This window comes from Scyliorhinus torazame, chromosome 4 (assembly GCF_047496885.1).
Source record: "Scyliorhinus torazame isolate Kashiwa2021f chromosome 4, sScyTor2.1, whole genome shotgun sequence".
Lineage (NCBI taxonomy): Eukaryota > Metazoa > Chordata > Chondrichthyes > Carcharhiniformes > Scyliorhinidae > Scyliorhinus > Scyliorhinus torazame.
Window position 1 is genome coordinate 118,575,168 of NC_092710.1, and position 24,507 is coordinate 118,599,674.

Consider the following 24,507-nt stretch of genomic DNA (forward strand, 5'->3'; position numbering starts at 1 on the left):
TGCATCGACCTTCACTCTATAGAGGATACAAGTATCATCCCAGAAGCAGCTATAAGCCGGGAAATAGAAGGAAGGGAGTACCTCAGGAAAATTACCTGAGAAGTGGTACTGAGTAAGTCTTTGGAGCTATGGGTTGACAAGACCTCGGGTCCTGAATGGACTTCATCCTAGGGTCTTAGAAGAGTGTTCAGTGAGATAGTTGATGCATTGGTCTTAATTTTCCAAAACTCCTTAGGATCAGAGAATGTCCCATTAAATTGGAAGATAGCAAATGTAACTCCATTATTCAAAAAGGGAGGGAGAGAGAAAACAGGAATCTACAGGCCAGTTAGGGAAAATGTTAGAAGCTTTTATTAAAGGAGTTATAGTATAGTAGGGCACTTGTATAAGCTCAAGGTAATCAGATAGAGTCAACGTGGTTTTGTGAAAGGCAAATCATGTCTATCCAATGCATTGGAATTCTTTGAGGAAGTGAGCTACGGACAAAGGGGATGAAAGATGGATGAGTTACACTGAGCCATTTGATAAAACGGCACATCAAAGGTTATTGCAGAGAATAAAAGCTCATGGTTTAGGTGTATATATTGGCATGGATAAAAGATTGTCTGGCCAACAGGAAGTATAAGTGGATTTTTTTTCAGGGTGGCAAGGTGTAACGAGTGCTGTGCCACAGGGATCAGCGCCGGGACGTCATCTGTTTACAATTTATACAAATGATTTGGATAAAAGGATTCAAGGGATGGTTGCTAAATTTGCTGACGACATAAAGATAGGTTGAAAAGTTAGTTGTGAAGAGGACAGAAAGAGGCTACAAACAGATATAGTTGGTTAATTGAGTGAGCAAAGATCTGGCAAATGGGATATAATGTGGGAAAATGTGCATTTGTTCATTTTGGTGCATACACGGTGGCATCTTCTCATGATTTTTAAAGATTTCAAACTTTTCATCAACCATGTATGCATCTTTTAGCAGGATTTTGAACCTTTAACAAGCAAGGTATCAAATTGTTTTTTTCTCCTCTCTGACCATCTGAGGCCATTAATGCTTATCCAGCACTCTGATGAGCAACATAGGGTTTTGTTCAGGGCATTCAATAATGTCCTGGCTGGGCAAGCTCAGATACACTGACTTGCCAAAAATAGTTACCTTATCATACTTCAACAGCTAAAGACACTTTCTGTGAATTTAAGGTCACTGATCTTTCCAAAAAGACTGGGGAGCTGGTTAAATTGCAGGAGAGAGAGTAGCACAGTGGCACAATGGTTAACACTGCTGCTCAACGGCGCTGGAGATCCGGGTTCGATCCCGGCCCTGGGTCACTGTCCATGTGGAGTTTGCACATTCTCCACGCGTCTACGTGGGTCTCACCCCCACAACTCAAAAAGATGTGCAGGGTAGATGAATTGGCCACGCTAAATTGCCCCTTAATTGAAAAAAAAGAATTGGGTACTCTAAATTTATTTTTAAAAAGGTTGCGGGAGAGGCCGAAATCGGGATCTGCTCTGCACGCCGATCGGTTTCCGATCTAACCGACTCACTCCTGTTGCAGGGTCTGGATCTCACCTAGACATGGCGAGAAACTAATAATCACCAATTAAGGCCGATCTCGATATCATTAAAGGAAAGCCCCCCCCCCCTATCGAAGATTGGCCATTGTCAAGAGGGAGGGACAATAAGCTCAATAAGCTCCAGAGGCCCCTGCTTCATCCGGCTCTGCCCGCCCTGGTGGCTTCCCATTGTCAGAACCACGGTGTTGACGACTTCAGTGATGCCCTCTATGTCCAGGCCACACTCCGGAGTGTCTGGCACACATTCCTCAGTGACTGGGACATGCTCTGGAGCACCTCGATAATGCCCACCTGAGACGGGGACAAGCTCCGCAGCGCCTCGGCAAGGTCCACCTGCGTCTGGGACACATCCCCCAGTGACTGGAACATGCCGTCGATGCCCTCAGCTATGGCCGTTACTGACCAAGCAATGCCTTGGACACCACCTCTCGTGCTGCTGACATCATGCTCCAGGCTCTCCACTGTGCTCGCCACCCTAACAGTGTTGGCATTGGTGCCTCGCATTGCTGGCGCCATCTCCTGAGCCCGTAGCCTTTGGGACTCGTCCAATCGACCGTGGACACACTGGAGTGTCCTTGACATCCCCTCCTAAATCACATGGCCGCACTCTAGAGTCTGCTTCAGCTCTGGGATAATCTGGTCCAAAGGCTCAGCATCTGACTGGGATGCTGCTGTGTCCTGAGATCCAGACCTCTGACTATTGTCCCCCCTCCGGGCATTCCTACCTCCACCTGATGTGCATCTGCAATTGTGTGATGCTCACCAGATTGTGCCCCAGAAGCCTGTCCATCATAGTCACCCACCGAGGTGTGTGTCTCTGCCCAAGTTGAAGGTGGGGATGACAGTTGTGACGCCTCAATAGTGGCATTCTCGGAGCTGTCCTCCAATGTGTTTATCTTGGAAGGCTGGAGTGGGGCTGGGGGAACCTGGATGGGCCGGCTCCATCGGATGGTGATCCTGTGGGAGAATGGACATGTGGTCATTGGGAGGGAAGGATAATTATGTCTGGCATGAACAACACCCGTGTGACAGGTCATCTGGCTGGATGTCGGTGGATCCTCACCTCTGTAGTGCAGGCAAACCTCGGTGGCCACTCTGTACTCGATCACCCCGCAACCTTCAGGGCCCATTCCTCGTTGAGGGTGAGGACTCTGATGTCTGGCACCCCCCCTTGCCCATCTGGGCCTTTTCCCGCTGAATGTGTGACAACTTCTCCTGCAGGGACAAAGAGAAGGCATTATGAACCGCATGTTTCATGCATCACAGGGTTGGCTATGGCAGGGGACAGGCGTGGGCATCGCTGCTGGGCATGGGTGGTGTGTGTTGGTGGGTACCAGGGTGTGTTGGGGCACAGATGAGTTATTGTGATGGGGGGTGGGTGCCGGCTTGTCGGGGACCGCTGCCAAGGAAATGATGCCATCTCACCCGTGCGGCCTGGTGGAGGTCGTTGAACTTCATATGGCATTGGGTAGTGGTCCTCCTGATACTATGGTAACACCTTCTGCGCTGGTGGCGCTGCCACTGCCTCTCGGGCAGCACGAGTTGACCTCTTGCTGACCCTACAACCCCCCTCGGGTGAACAGGGTGCTCTGTCGCAACTCCACCACCTCCAATAGTCTGGCCAGTTCGACATCTCCGAATTGTGGTGCAGGAATCCTTGTGGCATGGCTACGTGCTATCTGCGTTTGCTTAGAGGGAGCGGTTTAAGATGCCTCCTCTTTTCCAGTCAGCTGGTTCTTCAGCTCTTTGTTCCCTTCCTTGCATCTTTTAGCTTCCTCCTGAAATACAGAACATTGCTGAGTCTTCTCTGCCAATTGATCTTCAGTTCCTTCAGAGTCGCATTTAATTCATTTTGCTTCTCTTAATAATTTTTCAGAGGAAAAAACTTTAACATAAGGGATCCTCAAAGTGTGTGAAGGTCCCTCAAAGGAATTTCCTTTTTTGTAAATTCAAATGCTTTCAGCGGGATTCACCGACCCCCCGCTGGGTCAGAGAATCCCCAGGGGGCGGCGCAAATCCCGCCCCGACGCCGGCTGCCGTATTCTCTGGCGTCGGTTTTCGGACGGGGGCGGGGTTCATGCCACGCCGGTCAGGGGCTGTTGGCAGCGGCCCTCCCGGCAATTCCCCGGGCCCCAATGTGCCGAGCGGCCATCCGTTTTTGGCCAGTCCCGCCAGCATGGGTTAAGCACGGTCCCACAGTGGTATGTCGGCTGGGGCGGTCCTCAGGGTGGGGGAGCAGGGCGATCCAACCGGGGGGGGGGGGCCCACAGTGGTCTGGCCCGCGATCAGGGCCTACCGACCTGCGGGTGGGCCGGTGCCGTGGGGGCACTCCTTCTTTCCGTGCTGCCCCCTGTAGGGCTCTGCCGTGGCCAGTGCAGAGAGGAAACCACGCCGGCGGTTCCGCGCATGCGTAATATCACGCCGGCCCTTCGCCGCATGCACGAACCCGTGCAGTCCCTTCGCCGCCGGTTGGAGTGCGCCAAACCCTCCGCCATCCACCTAGCCCCCGGAGGTGCGGCTTTTGACGGCGGAGTGGTTGCCGCCGCTTCTCCCGCCGGTGTGGGGACTTAGTCCCCGGAAAGGAGAATCCCACCCCTGGTCTTCTCCTGAACGAGACATCAGAGTCCTCACCCCCTACGAGGAATGGGCCCTGGAGGTTGCGGGGTAATCGAGTACAGAGTGGCTACCGAGGTTTGCCTGCACTGCAAAGGTGACAGAACGAGATCTGGGAGAATTGTCAATTCAGAGATTCTGGATTTTTCGGAGAGAGGGGGTAACACATAAAATTAAGATTGTTTGGGTAAGGACTTGGGAGGTGGGGGAGATGTAGTTTAAGGGTGTTCGGGCAGACTAAGGGTTAATGTGGGACTGGAGAACAGTACCGTGCACGTTATGATATAGAGAGTCATATGAGAGTAGACTGTGTGTAGATTAGAGTCTGGAAGGAGCCAGCATGGAGACAGCACCCATGCATAGCAGTACCTTGGATATGTAAATAATTATGGGTTACCAATAAACAGTTTATGTTCAACCACACAAACCTCCAGACCTCTTGGTGAGAGACCAAACAATGTTACAACACCATTAAACTGCAGTATCAACCTCGAGGAACATTTGTATATACAACTGATCTGTTGTCTGTTTTCCACACATCAAAAATGGTTAACTGAAGTTGAATACTCCCTCCTAGTTGAAAAGGATGGCCTGTGCTTTGGTAAGGAACTTGCAGTCGCGCAATTACCAGATAGTTCTAGCTGTGTCTGGCTGTGGGAGCAAATTGGAAGAAAGATTCAGCCACCTTATAAATTATTGTTAAAGGAACTGCTAAATTGATATGGCTCTCTAAAAAAAGCCCCTATCAGATGTTACTTGACGCATATATTGGACAGTCGCCAAAGTACACCACTGTGAGAGCGTTCAAAAAAATAGATAAGTTACTCAATTTAAGAAAAAATCTTCAATCGCTTTTTGGGTTGCTTCAATTTACCATTATCTTGAAAATGTTAAAGAAAAGGGAATTGTTGGACTCCTTTTTTCTGAAAGAACTGGATGATGAGGAAGTAAGTTTTTTAGACGTTGTATATTCTAAATGAAGTTTCATGTCAGCTAATCTTCATCACTGAATGATTTTGTTTGTTTAATAGGCAGCACTCCATAGTTTGGACAAGGAATGGCAGCTGTCCGGAATCAGGCAGATTTTCTTTAACAGACTGATTGGTGAAATTGGAACACTTGGTTGTGAGCCTGGACAGTTAGTCTGGCCAAGCTCTGTCACGCTTACACCTGCTGGGGACCTGGTCATGACAGGATCCAGATCTTCAGCCCTGAAGGACTCTACAAACACAGCTTTTCTTATGAATCTGCTGCAATAAAATGCTTGGGGGATGTTAAAGCCACCAGAGATGGACGGTTACTAGTTACCAATGGTGCCAAAGCCATCAAAGTGTTTACTGGGGAAGGGCAATTAATCCATCAACTAACAACATCAAACGTCAACTGGGATTATTCATATGGATTAGCAGTATTGCCAAGTGATGACGTGGCAGTAACTGACTGGTCAGAAGGAGGGAAAGTCCACTTTATGAGTGTAGATTGGAGGGAACATAAAATTCTAAAAATGGATGTGGCAGAGGGATTATATCGGCCGACTTGTGTGGCAGTTAGCAAGGTAGGTCAGCGGTTTCAGAATATCAGTAAAGATGTGTCTTAAATCTGTGTTTTGACCCACAAAAACCAAAGCAGTGGAAGTATTTTGGAAGATGGTGCCATGATGCGTTTGGTTATGTAATGGTTTTTTAAAAAATTATGTTTATTAAAGTTTTACAGAATAACAAACAACCAACTAAAACAAAAGAATGGCAAAAGTTCAAACAACAAAAAGAAAAAATATGTAATTGACTTTAACACTATCGCAATCTAACGGAAAAAAGAGTCCATTCTGGGCAGGATTAGAGGGATCGTTCCCATGTTATCTAACGGCACTCTGGGTTTTTTCAGAATGCCCCTCTGAGGCTGCACTCAGTCGCATTTCCTGCAATGAGGATCTCCGCTCAACGCAACCACGGAACCCCCCCACAAATCCCCAACTCACCTCTTGGGTGTTCTCGAGCCCCCTGCACCCCACGTTGTATGGGCAGAGCAACCCCTGGCTCGATCCACGATGTCAGCAAAATGGCACCTGGGCACCGTGGCACTGCCAGCTGGTACCCTGGCACTGCCAGGGTGGCAACCGGGTGGCACTGCCAGGGTGCCCAAGTGGCACTACCAGGATGTTGTGCAAGTAGTGCCAAGATGCCTGGGTAGCATCAGAAGTGCCCATGTGCCACCCTGCCCAGATCCCAACCACTCAGGGGCCTCTGATCACTTGAGGGACCCCCAAATGCCGTACCACCTGGTCCCCGTTTATGAGGACTTGTGCTAAATGCTGCCCCACTGCGGTCTCCTCTGCAAGGCCGGTAGATCCCGGGGGCTGGTTAGATCTGGCGTTGGCAGAGTAAGTGAGCTTTTAAACTCAATTAACTCTGTAAGTCTGGGTTCCACCCATTGTGCGGGTTGACCAAATCGTCTGGGTATGGTCAGCTAGGGCAAGCGAACAGCAATCTCATCTGTCCTCAACGTTTGGGTAAAACTCACTCATCCTCACCTTGGCCAATGCAGCATCTCAGACTGAATTAGGCTCAACTGGACACGAGGACATGGAGTTGACCCTGTAAAGGGTCTCCATCCAAACCTCGCTAGTAAGTATAGGGCGCAGCTCAATCTCCCATTTTGTCCTTACTCTGCTGAGTGGGGGGGCTCAGACGAGAGAACATGGACATATAGGTCTGAGGTCCCCTTGCCAGGCTGAGCCAACTTCAGTAAGGAAGAAGGTGGAGCCAGAGGAAAGGAAGGGAAAGCCGAACAAGAGAAATCGTGAGCTTGAAAATAATGGTAAAGGCTAGAGTTGGGTCGCTGAATTTCGTCCACCAACTCTCTAAAAGTGGCAAACATCCCCTGCACGAACGGGTCACCAAGATGCTCAAATCCATTCACTTTCCACGATTTAAATATTGGGGCCAATATAGAGTGCAAGAAAAGGTCATTATTATAGATAGAGGCCACTGAAGACAGGGAAAGGAGTGTAAAATGTTGTCTAAACTGTTTCTAGATCCTAAGAGACGAGACAACCACTGGGTTGGAGGAAAGTCTAACGGGAGAAAAGGGCAATGGTGCAGTAACTATGACAAGGAGAGTGGATGTAGTACTAGAGCGAGCCTCCATTTGGCCCCAAATGGAATCGGGATCACTGATCCATTGTAAAAGTTTTGAATATTAGCAGCCCAGTAATAAAACAAAGAGTTTGGGAGGGCCAAGCCCCCTGTCCGTCTATCTCTCTGGAGTAGAACATGGCAGATTCTGGGATTTAACATGCCCAAATAAAAGCACATATCAACTTACTAACCTTAATAAAAAGAAATTTGGGCAGAAAAATTACATTGAAAGAAAAAGAAAAACCGAGGGAGTACATTCATTTTTAATGCTTTTATCCTTCCCACCAAATATCGAGGAAAGTTGTTCCATCTCTGGAGGTTCATTTTAACATTATTGATCGGGCTTGAGTAATTCAACTTATGAAGTGAGGGATACCCTGACCCCTAAGTAACGAAAGCCTGTATTAGAGGGATTGGGGCGAAAGGTGACGTTCCTAAATGGGCTCGCCTTGCACGGGGGCTGACCGGAAAACATTCACTCTTACCTAGATTTAATTCATAACCAGAGAAGGAAAGCTGAAACTATTTAGTGTCTTCATTATGCCGTCAATGGAGGGAGCTGGGTCTGTGATATATAAAAGTAGGTCATCTGCATAAAGAGATACCCGATGTTCCACCCCATTACGACTAATACCCCTCCATTGACTAGAGGCCCTCAACGCTACAGATAACGGCTCTATTGACAGGGCGAATAAGAGTGGAGAAAGTGAGCAGCGCTGCCTAGTGCCCCTATTTAAAGAGATGTAGTCTGAGTGTAAAGTGTTTGTGTGAACACAGGTTGCAGGGGCAGCGGATCGAAGAGGCAAATTTATGGCCAAATCTAAATCTCCCGAGAATCTCAAATAAATACTCCCATTCTGTCAAATGCCTTCTCAGCATCAAGAGGAACTATCACCTCTGGCTCGGGAACAGGGGAGGGGGAAAGAATAACATTTAAAAAGCCACATATATTGGCTGATAATTGCCGGCCCTTTACAAAGCCTGTTTGATCCTCCGAAATTATATTGGGAAGGAAAGGCTCCAACTGGAGCGCCAGAAACTTAGCGAGCATCTGCGTTTAAAAACGAGATAGGTTGGTATGAACTGCACTTGGGTCATTGTCCCTCTTAAGGAGCAAGGGAATAGAGGCTTGAGTGAGGAGGCAACGAACCCCTGGATAGGGAGACATGAAACATATCTTTTTTTTTAGAAAATATTTTATTGAAACATTTGTAATGTTCACAGATTAACACATTAAAATTTCTTAAACAACCTCGAGGGCCGACACACGCAAAACACCTAAAAAGAAAAAGCAGTAAACAACGTCCCCTACTACCCCCACACTATCCACTAATGAAATGAAATGAAATGAAATGAAAATCGCTTATTGTCACAAGTAGGCTTCAAATGAAGTTACTGTGAAAAGCCCCTAGTCGCCACATTCCGGCGCCTGTTCGGGGAGGCTGGTCGGGAATTACCCTCTTAAGGGTAATTACCCGTATACTAAGTTCCCTCTCCTTATCTAACATTGCCTTGCCTCCTGTTTTCCTCCCCCCCCCCGCCTTTCCCTCTCCCCCTTACGGCTGATGTTCAACTTTCCTCCTTGGCCCCCGGATCTTCCGATACCCCAAATATTGCCAGTATTGGATTCGGAGTGACCCTCCCTTCTAGGACTTCTGACATAACGTTCGCGAATCCCTGCCAGAATCCCCTCAATTTCGGACATGCCCAAAACATATGTACATGATTCGCCGGGCTACCCCCACACCGCCCACATCTATCCTCCACCTCCTCAAAGAAGGTAGCACGGTAGCATTGTGGATAGCACAATTGCTTCACAGCTCCAGGGTCCCAGGTTCGATTCCAGCTTGGGCCACTGTCTGTGCGGAGTCTACACATCCTCCCTGTGTGTGCGTGGGTTTCCTCCGGGTGCTCCGGTTTCCTCCCACAGTCCAAAGATGTGCAGGTTAGGTGGATTGGCCATGATAAATTGCCCTTAGTGTTGGATAGGGTGGAGGTGTTGACCTTGGGTAGGGTGCTCTTTCCAAGAGCCGGTGCAGACTCGATGGGCCAAATGGCCTCCTTCTGCACTGTAAATTCTATGATAAGTCTATGAACCTGCTCATCCGGGCTACTGTCATGTGGGCCCTGTGGACCATCTTGAACTAGATCAAGCTAAGTCTGGCACACAACGAGGATGAATTGACTCTCTTCAAGGCTTTTTCCCACAGTTCAATTTCCAACTCTCCTCCCAGCTCCTCTTCCCACTTCCTCTTCACCTCCCTGATAGGGGCCCCTTCCCACTCCATCAACTCCATCAACTCCGTATATATCTCCGAAACCCTCCCCTCGCCAACCCCTGTTTTTGACATCACCTTATCCTGTAGTCCTCTCAGGGGGAAGTGAGGAAAGCTTGGAACCTGCCTCCGTACAAAGTCCCGCACCTGAAGATACCGAAACCCGTTCCCACCTGGCAGCTTGAACTCCTCCTCTCATACCTCCAAGGTCGGAAAGCCCTCCTGGATGAATAGTTCCCCAAATCTCTCAATCCCTGCCCGCTGCCATCTCTTAAAGCCCCCAAACCGACCCCTTCCCCACTACCCACTTCCTGACCATTGATATATGTTGGTCGCCCAGTAATAGTAATAAAGCTCGGGCAGGCCAAGCACCCCCCTTCTCCGCGACCCCATTCCAGGAGTGCCTTCTTTACTCTCAGGGTTTTGCCCGCCCACACAGGACCCGATATCGCCGTGTTCATTTTACTGAAAAAAGTCTTTGGGACAAAAATCGGGAGAAATTGAAAAAAGAAGAGCAGTTTCGGAAGGACCGTCATCTTCACCATCTGGGCTCTCCCCGCCAACGTCAGCGGGAGCATGTCCCATCTGCGGAATTCCCTTTTCATTTGATCGACTGCTTTGCCCAGATTTAACTTGTGAAGCTGCCCCTAATCCTTAGCCACTTGAAACCCCAGATATCTAAAACTCCTCTCAACCACTTTAAAAGGTAACTCCTTCAGTCTCCTTTCCTGCCCCTGTGCCTGGATCACAAACATCTCACTCTTTCCCATATTTAACTTGTAGGCTGAAAATTGTCCGAGTTCTCCTTGTACCTCCATGATTTTGGCCATACACTAAACATATCTAATAACAAAGGTGCAAGCTGTTGTGAGAACCATCTGGGCCAGGGATTTGCCAGCCTGCATCAGCACATTACATTTTAAAATTTCATTGGGGCATAATAGTGAGTCCAATTCACAACCTTTATCCACTTCAACAACTGGGATGGGCAGTCTGTCCAGAAAATCAGACATGACCGACTTGTCCAAGGGAAGATCGATTTATACAGGTCACAGTAATAGGACTTGAAAGCTGCATTAATCTGGAGAGGGGGCGGCAAAGTATAAAGACTTATGAATTGATGATCCAGAAGATGACTGGCCTCCCCATAGTCGTAAAGCGTGCCACTGGGGCGCTGTAACTGAGGTACAGCCTTGTCAGTGGACTATGTCTGCAACTTATTTCTGCTTGCGAATAGGTCTGGAGTAGCATCCAGCGAGTACTGGTGATCCATCTGTAAAATGGAGTCCTCTAGCTTCTGCTCCTCCAACTTCTTTAAAACAGAGATGAGGGGGAATTTCTTCAGCCAGAGGGTGGTGAATCTGTGGAACTCTTTGCCGGTGAATGCATTGGAAGCCAAATCACTGAGTGTCTTTAAGACAGAGATGGACAGATAGGTTCTTGCTTCATAAGGGGATCAGGGGTTATGGGGAGAAGGCAGGATAATGGAGATGAGAAAAATATCAGCCATGATTGAATGGCGGAGCAAACACGATGGGCCGAGTGGCCCACTTCTGCTCCTACGTCTTATGGTCTTATGGCCTTAAGTGGCACTGCTGAGGCCAGACCTGCGGGCCTTTTGATTGGCTGGCAACTGTTGAAGATGGAATTCCTCTCCAATGGCCATTAAATGGCCGCGGGGCAAGCTGGTCAATCGGAGGTGGACTTGATTGTTGCTTTTATTCCATGGGACAGTGACCTTATCAGCATAAAATTCAGCCCCTTAACTTTGTTTCTCTCTCCCTAGATGTTGCCTGATCTCCTGAGTATTTCCAACATTTCCTGTTTCTCTTTCAGATTTCTAGTATCAGCAGAATGTTACTTTAGAATAGTATTGGGCTTGCTTTGTGTTATTTGAAGGTATCGTGCTCTTCCATGCTTATTTTTTCTCTGTCCTCTTTAAATTACAACACAGCACATTTTTACAAGTGTAGTGATGCTTATTTCTTGAACAGGATGAAGATGTCCTAGTTACTGAAGGGCAACTATTTGGTCCGCATGAGGGTAGATGCATAAAAATTATCAGCAAAGAAAGGACCATCCAAAAGAAAATTGGACCAATATATGGAAGTAAATTAGATTTCATTAATCCATCTGGTATTTGTGTAGATGAAAATGGAAATATCCTTGTTGCTGATAAAGGACAAAACTGCGTGATAATGTTTAATCCAGATCTATCCCTCACTGCAACTGCAGTGAAACAAGATCTTCAAGGACCATGTGGATTGTGTCTGACACAGGAAGGGTATTTAGCTGTTGCAGATTGCTATCATCACAATGTGAAGATTTACCAGTACAGATGAAGATACACTGAGAATGCTCTCTCTCACGGTATGTTGCGATTACACTGGTTGGTATTCTTCTGCCAGTTTATGACTAGACTAAATGTTTGTTCTGTTTTGAGGTTGCAGATGCCTTTAACTTGTTCTAAAAAAAAACCTGTGAAATCATGTAAATGTAATGTTTTTTTTGTATGTGAAAAATGAAAACCTACAGTTGACAGATGGAGAGCGAGATGTTCCATGGACTGAAGAATGTTAGTTCTGAGGAAAAATTGGGTAGTCCAGGATTTTCTTTGGAAAAGAGGAGGCAGAGGGGAAATTTAACTGGTGTATAAAATTGAGCAGTCAAGATAGAGTGATTAGGAAGGCCCCTTCCCCTATGGTAAAGGGTCCACAACCAGGAACATAGATTTAGGGTAAGACTTGGAAGGTTTCGAGGGAAATGAGATGCAAGGGTAAATATTTTAATCTAGAGGGTGGTAGGGATCTGGAACTCACTATCTGAAATGTTGGTAGAGGCCCTCTTAACATTAGAAAAGTATTTTGAATATGCACTTGAAGTGTTCTCAGCGACAAGGCTACAATTTCAATCACATTACTTCCAGTCCATGTTATCGTCAGTCTAATGGAAAAGCAGAAAAAGGAGTAGGGATAATAAAGAATATTGCCGCAAAGCGATTGATGATGGTCAAGATATATCATTGGTGCTGTTAGCGTACAGAGCAACTGCACTGTCAACTGGACTATTATCTGCTCAGATGTTAATGGGTAGACGACTACGCACCACATTACTTGAGATCACCATTCCTGAAATAGACGGGAGAGAGATACGTGAACTTATCACAGCAGCGAAAAAGAAGGAAAAAGAGGACTATGATAAACGAACCAAACCTCTGTTGTTGTTGAACTTCGAGAAGGTGACTTTGTACGAATTCATAATCCAGGAGGATGGCAACACGTTGCAAAAGTTCTGAAACAAGTAGCACCAAGGTCATACTTAGTCAAAACTGAACAGGGATCGCTATTCAGGAGAACAGATGAGCATTGCTACGTATACAGCATAAAGTTCAACCTTAGCTTCAACATGTTATAGCACCTGATAACATTTTCAAGGACGTTGCCTTTCCAAATCCTTACTTAGCACAGACACAGCAAGAAGATGTGGCAGAGCAATCGAATACCTTGAACATTCCGTTAAGAAGATCTACGAGAATAAGAAGACCGCCTGAGAGACCTAATTTGTGATGACTTTATGATGAAATATTTGCTCATCTAAGTGATGTAACAGTTATTTACGAATTAATGTACAGCATTATAGCGAGTTTATGATAATTAATGGTTAGTAGTGAAGGTCACACGTTCGATGTAATGGTTAAAGAAAATATCACAACCAATGGTGTAATAATTTTCTTTAACAAAGAAAGGGTTAATGAAGTGTTGAGATTAGCCACTAGGGGAGCTACAGTTACAACTATATAAGGCAGCGATGCTAAGCCTTATGGGAGAGTATGTGCCGGAGTTAGCTAGTGAGAGTCAGAAGTACAGATAGTGTAAGTGAGTACAGATCATAGTTTAAACTATTAGTGAGATTAGCTCTAGATGAGTGTAGTTTCGATGTTATTAATCAACTTTTAGGAGGACGCGACAAATCCAAGTTAATAAATTTATAGCTTTGTTTAAGTTAAAGCTATTTTGTGGTCTTTGTGAACACTGCGCCAACCATCCTGAAATAAGCAACATAAAGAACACCACATCACCAAGAGACGAATAGTAGGATTAGGGTGGATGGCTTCATGTTGCCCAGTACTGACACGGTGGGCCGAATGGGCTCCTTCCATGCTTTAAATTTCTGTGATTCTATGGAATGAAATACACTCAAGTTCTTTCTCTGAAGGTGCAGTTTGCAACTAAGGTGCAATCAATTAAATTTAAACTGGGCAGGTTCGATAGTGGATGGGATATTCACTCCCCTAGATTGCTGACTAGGTCGTGAAGATGCAATTTTAAAATCTAAATCCTTTAAAATTAAGCTTGGGGTCAGGCTACATTTCTAAAAGTAGGAACCTTTGTTGGCAAAAGTAGGAGGAGAATTGGTAAAGGACAAAATTAAAGATGGAGGAACATTGTGCAAAAAAAGAGAGGGGTGTGACAAATAGTGTGTAGAAGGTAGAGGTACAAGGACAGGAGAGCATAGAAGAAAAGGGATAGAGTGATAAGGTTGTGGGATTTAGGAAGAAGATGAGGGGAAATAGGGATTAAAAAGGAGTGAAGGGTGAAGGCCATTTTCAGAAAGAGGTGGTGCCCATAAAATGTATTCTGATTCCCGGTTGTCAGTCCTCTGGGAAACCAGGAATATCTGGAGTGCTGCTTCATCAGAGGCCAAGGCTTTACAGTTAAAGAAAGGTGAACCCATTAATAGTATATTTCCTGTTGTTATTTTCCTAACATTGATCAGTTGCTCTTGAGATCAATTTGGGAATGGCATTACAGCCCCACTGTAGTTATCCAACAGTATATGTGGCACAGTAAGAAGTCTTACAACACCAGGTTAAAGTCCAACAAATTTGTTTCAAATCACTAGCTTTCAGAGCGCAGCTCCTTCATCAGGTCAATGGAGGTGCGCTCCGAAAGCTAGTGATTCGAAACAAACCTGTTGGACTTTAAGCTGGTGTTCTAAGACTTCTTATTGTGCCCACCCCAGTCCAACGTCGGCATCTCCACATCATGATTACCATCGAGACAGCATATATGGCAGCATCATGTAGATGTACTTTACATTAGTGACAGGAAAAGCAGATCTGGAAGGATTCCTGAAGGATGTCTTGCTGACATCCCAGCAACATTGAACCAAATATTTTTTTAAAGTATTTTTTATTGGCATTTTCTAATTTTTACAGTGTAACAGCGTAACATAGAGCGCACCTCATATTTACACAGTATGACATTTCTTATTTACAAATTTTACATACATTCCTTCTGTCTGCCCTCCCCCATCCCTGCTCCCCCCCACCCTACCCCCTCCATCCCTGTTGAAAGTCTGGCTCCTTACCACCCTTTGCCTGGGTGTTGTATTGTTGTATTGCCCCCTTTTTTTGAGGTTCTTGTTGTTGTCTTTGTGGGTTTGCTGGATGGGGCTATCTGCCCCCTCCCCTCCTCCCTTTTTACCCATGTCACTCCCTGGGGTTGTCACCTTGCCTTCCCTCCCCTCCCCTCCCCTCCCTGTTCCTCTCCATTATGTGTGTTCTTGTCTGCTCTCCTCAGTCCCCCCTCCCCCTTTCTTCCTGGTTACTATTGGTTTTGAACAGGTCTTTAAACAGGCTGATGAATAGCCCCCACGCTTTGTGGAAGCCCTCGTCCGACCCTCGGATGGTGAACTTGATCTTCTCCAGGTGGAGAAATATCGACAGGTCTGCCAGCCAGTCTGCAGCTGATCGGCAGCCGAGCAGGATTCTCCGGTGTGCAATTAGGGAAGCAAAAGCAAGGGCGTCGGCCCTCTTCCCCATTTGAAGATCTGGCTGGTCCAAAACCCTGAAGACTGCCACTCTCGGGTGTGGCTCCACCCTCACCACCACAACCTAGGACATCGGTGTTCGGGGCCTTCTCGGGCTACAAACTCAAACTGGGCAAGAGCGAGGCATTCACATTGAACCCGAGCGGGGAAGGGACAGAGCTGGGGGTCTACCATTCAAACTAGCCCAAGGCAAATTCCGCTACCTGGGGATCCAGATAGCCCAAAACTGGACACGGATCTATAAGTGGAATCTGACCAGACTGGCGGAGGAAGTTAAAAAGGACCTACAGAGATAGGATGCAGTCCTGCTTTCCCTGGCGGGGAGGGTGCAGACGCTCAAGATGAACATGCTGCCGAGGATGCTCTTCCTGTTCAGACCCATACCGATATTCATCCCCAAGGCCTTTTTTCAAGGGATAGACAAAATGATCATGACGTTTGTGTGGGTTAAAAGAACCTAAAGATCCCCAAATCTCCACTGTAAAGGAGGAAAATCTGAACCTACGGAACCTACAAGACTACCACTGGGCAGCCACAGCCAAGAGGGTGGTGGGATGGATATGAGAACTAAACATGGAATGGGTGAAGCTGGAGGAGTCCTCCTGCAATGGAATGACCCTTGCAGCCCTTGCCATGGCAGCGGTCCCATTCCCTCCCCGGAAAAATACACATCCTGCCCAGTGGTGGTTGTTATGTTCTGTGTTGTGGCCGTGATAAAAATGCACACAGTTCTTTGACTAGTAAGATAGTTTATTAACAAAAATGAACACGTGGAAAAATAACTAACAAACTACAATACAAATGGTAACGAATAATTGAATTCTCCTGGAGCTACTTCTAATGCGACTGACCTCTAGTACGACTTACTAACTCCCGGTTCTGTGCAGTCACATGGTGGATCTCTGTCCCCATCTGCTGGTCGGAGGTCGTATATCTAACTACATGCATTACTCTGCATATAATAATAATAATCCTTATTGTCACAAGTAGGCTCATATTAATACTGCAATGAAGGTACTGTGAAAAGCCCCTAGTAGTCACATTCTGGCGCCTGTTCGGGTACTCAGAGGGAGAATTCAGAATGTCCAAATTACCTAACAGCACATCTTTCGGGACTTGGGGGAGGAAACCGGAGCATCCATAGGAAACCCACGCAGACACGGGGAGAACATGCAGACTCCAGTGGTAGCCACACTAAGGACATGGAACTAAATGAGGCAGCACTGTGGTTTAACCGGGATGTCCTCCATGGCCCCCATCTGCAGTAAGCACAAATTCCCACCAGCCATGCTGACGCCACCTGTAAAAAATGGAGACAGAACGGAGGGACGCTGGCAGTTAATGATATTTACATAAGGGACAGACTCACGACCCTGGACAAACTAACGGAAGAACTGGAGCTACCAACAGGGCAGGAACTCCAGCACCTTCATATCAAACACTTTCTCCGCAAGGAGACGACGAGGTACTGCCTTCAGTTGTTCCCCCGCCTTGGATTTTGGCCTGAGCGACGTGTGCGCTCTGCTGATCTCCAGGGGATTGGCGAAGCTCTCTCCCAACTAAGTGCCCAGCATTTGGGCGATGTAGCCAGTCAGGTCCTTCAACTCCATCCCCTCAGGCAGGCCCACAAATCGAATGTTCTGCATCAGGATCTGATCTCTTGGTCCTCGACTTTCCCTTTTAAGCTCCCTTAGGCCACCACCAACCTTTGAACCTCTGACTCCAGGGCGATGATCCTGTCACTCTGGTCTGTCGATGTTTTCTTCAATTCATGGATTGTTGTTTCTTGCGCTTCCACCTTCTTACCAAATCCATCAATCTCTTTTTGCATGGAGACCATCGCCTCTGTCACCACCACATTGACCGCCACCTGGATTTCGACCTTTATCGCCTCTTTCATTGCGGTCAGTTCCTTCATAAGGAATGCCTTCCATCTGTCTCCAGGTGGCTGGGGGGGGAGGGGAGGTGGGGGAGGCTGATGCTCGGGTCGCCGCCCTCCCTCTCTCTGGGGTGGTTGGGGCCCCCTCATATCATGGGTGCACCGGCTTGTCCGCTTGTTGCTTGTGACCTTTTTCACTACTTCTGCTGTCCCTGCGACCCTTCGAGCTCCCGTTCGCTGGCATTCTGGTTCTGTTCCTTTCTTTTCTCGGTTAAGGTTGAGTTGCTTTCGAATTTTGGGGCAAAATTGGGCTAAAAGTGCTTATTTGGTTATGGTCTGGAGGAGAGCCACCTGATGTGCATCGACTCAGCCCATTGAACCAAATATGATCAGCGATGCCCACATCCCGTAAATGAATAAAAAAGAGTCCCTACCAACTCTGTAATATTGCCTGTCTCGGCCCTGCCTCAGCTCACTTACTGTTGAAACCCTCATTCGTACTTTTAATACTTATGGTCTCAACTATTCTAATGGTCTTCTATTCGGCCACCCACCTTCCACCCTCTGTACATTTTTTCAAAATAAATAAATTTAGAGTACCCAATTATTTTTTCCAATAAAGAGGCAATTTAAAGTGGCCAATCCACCTACCCTGAACATCTTTGTGGGTTGTGGGGGTGAGACCCATGCAGACACTGGAAAATGTGCAAACTCCACATGGACAAGTGACCTAGGGCCGGGTTCGAACCTCGGCGCCATGAGGCAGTAGTGCTAACCACCTTGCCGCCCTCACCCTCTGTACACTTGAGCTCATTCAAACTTCCTCCATATTCTGACTTCCACCAAGTCTTCTACATCAATCACCCTTCCCCTCGCTGAACTGCCTTGGCACATGGTCCACCAAAAATCTCAAAATTCAAATTTCTGCATGATGCTTTCCCTCCTTATTGTTTCCTGTAACCCTGCCAGCCTGAGAATTCTACATTCCTCCAACTCTTGCATTTTGTGCATCCCTGACTTCCTTTACCACAGTTTTGGCAGCTGTGCTTTTGGCTGTCTCGGGCCTGAACACTGGAATTTCCCCCAATAAACCTTAAACCTAAACGTATGCATGTATTGGAGGCGGTATCGCACATGTTTGCGAGCTTAACACCTGGGCCGAGAGGGTTGTCCTGTGACAAGAGGCTGAGTAAATTGCGCCTAAATTTTCTGGAGTTTAGATGAACGATCTCAGTCAAACATAGGAGGCTGTGAGGGCCTTGACAGTGTAGACAGATAGTTTCCCCCGATTCGGAAATCCAGAACATGGGGGCACAGCCTCAGGATAAAGGGGCTGATCATTTGGACTGAGATGAGGAGAAGTTTCTTCAAAGGGTTGCAGATCTTAGGAAATCTCTACCCCAAAGGGTTTTGGATGCTTTATTATTGAATGTACTTACGGCTCAGATTGACAGGCTTTTGCTCTCTCAGGGAATAAAGTGATTTGGGGAACAGGCAGAAAAGAGGAATTTAGGCTAAAGGTCAGCCAATGATTGTGTTAAATATTGCACCATGTCTACTCCTGCTCCTATTTCTGATGAACGGGCATTGTGCGACAATCACCAGGCAGGAATGTCCCTTCTAGTCGGGGAACACTTCAGCAGTCAAGGGCATTCAGCCACTGATATTCATGTAAGCGTTCTCTAAGGCGGCCTTCAGGACGTGCGACAAAGGAGAATTGCCGAGCAGAAACTGATAGCCAAGTTCCACACGCATGAGTACAGCCTCAATCGGGACCTCGGATTCATGTCGCATTACATTCACCCCCCCACCATCTGGCCTGGGCTTGCAAAATCCTACCAACTGTCCTGGTTTGAGACAATTCACACATCTTTAACCTGTGATTATCCCTCTCTCCAGTCGCACCGTCTGGACCTGTAAAGACTTAATTATCTGCAAAGACTCGCATTCAAAGAATCATCTTGCATAATTGACTTTGTCTATATATGTGTTTGTGGGACACACCTCTTCACTCGCTTAATAAAGGAGGTGCGCTCCGAAAGCTAGTGATTCAAAACAAACCTGTTGGACTTTAACCTGGTGTTGTACGACTTCTTACAGTGCCCACCCCAGTCCAATGTAGGCAGCTCCACATCATGCCTATTTCTGATGTTCTTAACTTAAACCTCTGATTCTCCATCCAGCTTTCTCTCCTCCTTTAAGATCCTCCTTGAAACGATTGCGATTGATGCAGGTAGGGCAGTAGATGTTGTCTATATGATTGATGCAGGTAGGGCAGTAGATGTTGTCGAGATGGACTTCAGTAAGGCCTTTGACAAGGTCCCTCATGGTAGACTAGTACAAAAGGTGAAGTCACACGGGATCAGGGGTGAACTGGCAAGGTGGATACAGAACTGGCTAGGCCATAGAAGGCAGAGGGTAGCAATGGAGGGATGCTTTTCTAATTGGAGGGCTGTGACCAGTGGTGTTCCACAGGGATCAGTGCCGGGACCTTTGCTCTTTGTAGTATATATAAATGATTTGGAGGAAAATGTAACTGGTCTGATTAGTAAGTTTGCAGACGACACAAAGGTTGGTGGAATTGCGGATAGCGATGAGGACTGTCTGAGGATACAGAAGGATTTAGATTGTCTGGAGACTTGGGCGGAGAGATGGCAGATGGAGTTTAATCCGGACAAATGTGAGGTAATGCATTTTGGAAGGTCTAATGCAGGTAGGGAATATACAGTGAATGGTAGAACCCTCAAGAGTATTGAAAGTCAAAGAGATCTAGGAGTACAGGTCCACAGGTCAATGAAAGGGGCAACACAGGTGGAGAAGGTGGTCAAGATGGCATACGGCATGCTTGCCTTCATTGGCCGGGGCATTGAGTATAAGAATTGGCAAGTCATGTTGCAGCTGTATAGAACCTTAGTTAGGCCACACTTGGAGTATAGTGTTCAATTCTGGTCGCCACACTACCAGAAGGATGTGGAGGCTTTAGAGAGGGTGCAGAAGAGATTTACCAGAATGTTGCCTGGTATGGAGGGCATAAGCTATGAGGAGCGATTGAATAAACTCGGTTTGTTCTCACTGGAACGAAGGAGGTTGAGGGGAGACCTGATAGAGGTCTACAAAATTATGAGGGGCATAGACAGATTGGATAGTCAGAGGCTTTTCCCCAGGGTAGAGGGGTCAATTACTAGGGGGCATAGGTTTAAGGTGAGAGGGGCAAGGTTTAGAGTAGATGTACGAGGCAAGTTTTTTACGCAGAGGGTAGTGGGTACCTGGAACTCGCTACCGGAGGAGGTAGTGGAAGCAGGGACGATAGGGACATTTAAGGGGCATCTTGACAAATATATGAATAGGATGGGAATAGAAGGATACGGACCCAGGAAGTGTAGAAGATTGTAGTTTTAGTCGGGCAGTATGGTCCGCGCGGGCCTGGAGGCCGAAGGGCCTGTTCCTGTGCTGTACATTTCTTTGTTCTTTGAAACTTACTTCTTTGCCCAAGTTTTCAAATGAATGAATACCCTCCCTCCTGGGAACATTTTACTGCGTCAAAGGTGCAATATAATTAAGGGAAGTTCACAGGTAAACAGTGATAATGGAAAATAATTGCCGTTTCTACTATCTGTACACAGTCAGCACAATTTCAGCCACTGCCCAGCGGCTCACTCAGGCTGTCTCGCGCAAGCTGCTCCGGGGCGGGGCGCGCGACTGACCGCTTCACGTCTCCGGCGCGTGCGCGCTACGTGGCGTCGGCGGCCGGGTGCCATGGAGACGGAAGCAGGATGTGCGCGTGACGGGGGAGGTACAGCCGGACCGAGCCCGAGTCCAGCTGAGTCGGCGAGGGCTGCAAGATGGAGGGATCGGGCGACGAGGATATCCAGCCGCTGCTGAGCAGGGAGCGGAAGACAGGTGCGTGAGTCCGGCTCACCCCACCCCAGGGGCTATTTGAAACTCCTCGGTGCAGGGACGAAGCTGAGGACGCCAAGAGTCTGTAATTTTATCACCCCTGAGGCGGGGTTGTCGCCTACCCCCTTCCCCACCCCACCCTGGAGGGCACGACATGCCCTCATCTTCCTAAATCAGGGTTTTCAAAGGTGCGGGTCCTGACCCTTGGGGTGGTCCTGGGTGGCATACCCAGGGAGGGTCGCGGAACGATTGTCGCAGCATTTCTGCGGTGGTCCTGCTCGCGGGACGAGTGCCAACAGCGGCTTACCGACATTGTTATTGTGAATGGTGGCAGTTGCCACCTTTCAAATGGGAGGGAAATGAGGCCGTGAAGAGTCTTCTGGCCAGAAGGAACAGCAGTGACCTGGCCAAGTGCCCTGCAGGTACACTTGATGTCAAGTGCTCTGTATGTACTTTTAGCACCAAATCACGGAGGAGAGCTTCCATTTTCTAGCTGCTGGCAAGCCAGTCAAGAGGAGTATGAAGATAATAATTGTCTTATAGGTGAGAGACGGCCAGAGACACAAATGGGCAGTGTACCTACAGAACATGTTCTTACAACTGAATCTACTGGAGAGAGCTGCTAAGGAGAGTCCAGGGCAGGACAGAGCAGTGCTAGTGTTAGCTCTGTACAGAGCTCCAAGGCATCCGGTGAACAGCCGATATGGGATAAACTCAGCTCGGGAACAAATCAGTATAACAATGGTTTTGTCAATTATGCCAATGCAAATAAGGATGCAAAGCCCGTGTGTGTTATATGCAGGGACGTACTGGCAAATGAGAGGAGAAGTTTCAGATGTTGAAAGAGAATTGGTGGGGGAAAAAATCCTTTTGAGATTGAGACCCCAGTCAGTTATTAATTTACAGCTGACTCCAAATGAAAACATGACACTGCTATACCTGACCTGTGATACCACATTAAAAACATGCCAAAAACCCACGAGGCTATCCGCATCCTGGAGCAGCATCTCCCAGGAGTATCCAGTGCTGAGTAAAGTAAGCATTTTGTTCTTGGTGCCCTTAATGGTGACTTACAAGGTTGGATTTTCCATTTTCAAAAGATGGAGACGGCACAAAGGAACTGGCTGAAGTCTGCACCTGATATGTACATTGCCCTCTTCTCCTGTGAACCTGATTGGAGTGAGATTGTGAAGACCAAGAAGGCTCCCCTTTCATACTTCTGGTTGGCAAATGAGGGCCCTGGGAAATAAAGTTTGAAAAACATGCTCTAAATCGTAATCTGATGACAAATATCTTTCTCTACCCTTAAACAGTGCAGCAGTTTTCTCATTGCGGTGTCGCCAGAGAGAAATAAAAAGGTGAATTGGCCACTTAGACCACCTTGCGCCTGCTGGCTCTTTCAAAAGAGCAATCTAATCAGCCCCACTCCCCTGCTCTGTCCCCATGATTATTCATCCTTCATGCATTTATTTGGTGCCCTTTTGAAAGTTTGTGTTGATTCTACTTGCGTTTCCCTTTCAGGCATTCCAAATCATAAGAAGTCTGCGTGGGGGAAAAATAACCCTTGAAGCAGAATGACATTGTTACGGTGCATAAGGAGGCCTTTTGGCCCACCATATCTTCACCAGTTCTCTGAATGGGCAATTCACCTAGTGCCATTCTCCTGCACTCTCCCATAACTCTATCCATCCTCCTTCAAGTAAAAGTCAAATTTCCTTTTGCATGCTTCGAATGTACCTGTCTCCACCACATTCTTAGGCAGAGCATTCCAGACCTTAACCACTCATGTGTGAAAACATTTTTTCTCACAGAGCTTTTGCCTGTTTTGCTCATTAAAATATTTTTTTTAGAGTACCCAATTATTTCCCCAATTAAGGGGCAATTTAGCGTGGCCAATCCACCTAACCTGTACATCTTTGGGTGTGGGGGTGAAATCCACACACATGGGGAGAATGTGCAAACGCCACACAGACAGTAACCCGTGGTCGCGATCGAACCCAGGACCTCCACGCTGTAGACAGCAGTGCTAACCACTGAGCCGCTCCTTTTGTTTTGCTAATTACTTTAAATCACTGCCCTCTTCTTGATCTTTCACTTCCTAATTTGAATAGGATTTTCTGGCAGCATAGGCAAATTAACACTGTAGGAAATTTGGATAGAAGTTCAAAGTGCAGAAGCTGAAGTAATTTTCAGCATAATCTTTCCAGAAGTGTGATCCAGGAAATTCCGGTCATAATAACATAGGGGTGAATTTTACGCCACCCCGCCTCACACAGCCTATTTGGAAGTGAGGGGGCTTTTAAAATAAAATGGGTGGCCTGCCCAGTCTTCCTGCCCACCTCCCCAGCTGGGGTTTGTGGAGTCTGCCAGGCCAGCCCGCCCAAAATCCCCAGGCCTACCTAAAGTCCAGTATCCATGACCTTTCTCCAGTGACTGCATGTAGTTCCAGCAGTGGCCACAGCTCAATCCAGACGCAGCTGAAACCAGAGCCTGCCACCAATCAAATTAGCCAGCAGCTCTCTGGGGCAGGGTTTCTTTCCAGATGGGGACAGAAGTCCCACTTTAAATCAGTTAAAGCTGTCCGTAACGTATTATCGGGTTGGCTGGAGCTCTTCAGTCGAGGGACTGTGGAGCGGGTGATCAACCATTCTGTAAGAGTTTCAGGCTAGAGAAGATCTTTGGTGCAACTTGTCCACCTGTCAACACACTGTATTCCCTTTCTAATAATTCAGTCCCTTCCGTTGACAAGTACGCTAAATTGAATATTCTGTGATAACCCGTCTAATTCCTTCTTGAGACATAAGACACCCTTTGTGTGTAAGTCTATACAAGACAGAAAATCTTAATTGTATCTAACTGTCGAAAGCTTTTGCAATTTGAAACACTTGTATCCTTTTTCCATCTTTTTTCATGAGAGAACAGACCCAGGATGGCCAGTCATTCCTCATATTATTCAGTTAAGTTACAGGATATGACGTGGTTCTTCTCTGGACACATTCTGATAACTGAATATCCTTTCTGATATAGGCAGAGTAAAACAGGCTAATCCAGATGTGGACCCAGCCTCTGGATCTGTATGTTATACTCCTTGGTACAATTCTGCACCTGGTTCACATGCAACCTGCAGCAGTGCCTTAAGGTTACCAGGGTTTAGCCCAGTGAAGGGGACAGAAGGAGAATGATTGTAATGGAAAGCATGGTGCCCTGTTGTGCCAATCCACATCTACCTTTCTCCCACCAAGAGACCTGGGAATGGGGAGGTAAAAGGCTTTATTCTCTGTCGGCGGGATCCTCCATTCACCAG

The 24,507-nt window shown here is 47.1% G+C and overlaps 1 protein-coding gene across 2 annotated transcripts in view; it reads left to right on the forward strand.

Moving 5' to 3' along the window:
* The first annotated feature begins 21,052 nt into the window (after window positions 1–21,052).
* Window positions 21,053–24,507, forward strand: part of slc17a5 (solute carrier family 17 member 5) — a 67,337-nt gene continuing 63,882 nt past the window's right edge. Inside the window, exon 1 of one of the 2 annotated variants that reach the window (XM_072498552.1) lies at window positions 21,053–21,205. In XM_072498552.1, coding sequence (XP_072354653.1) covers window positions 21,149–21,205 — 57 coding nt within the window. In that variant the 5' untranslated portion in view covers window positions 21,053–21,148. Of the gene's footprint in view, window positions 21,207–24,507 lie in introns of both variants that reach the window. The other variant, XM_072498553.1, reaches the window with a different exon arrangement.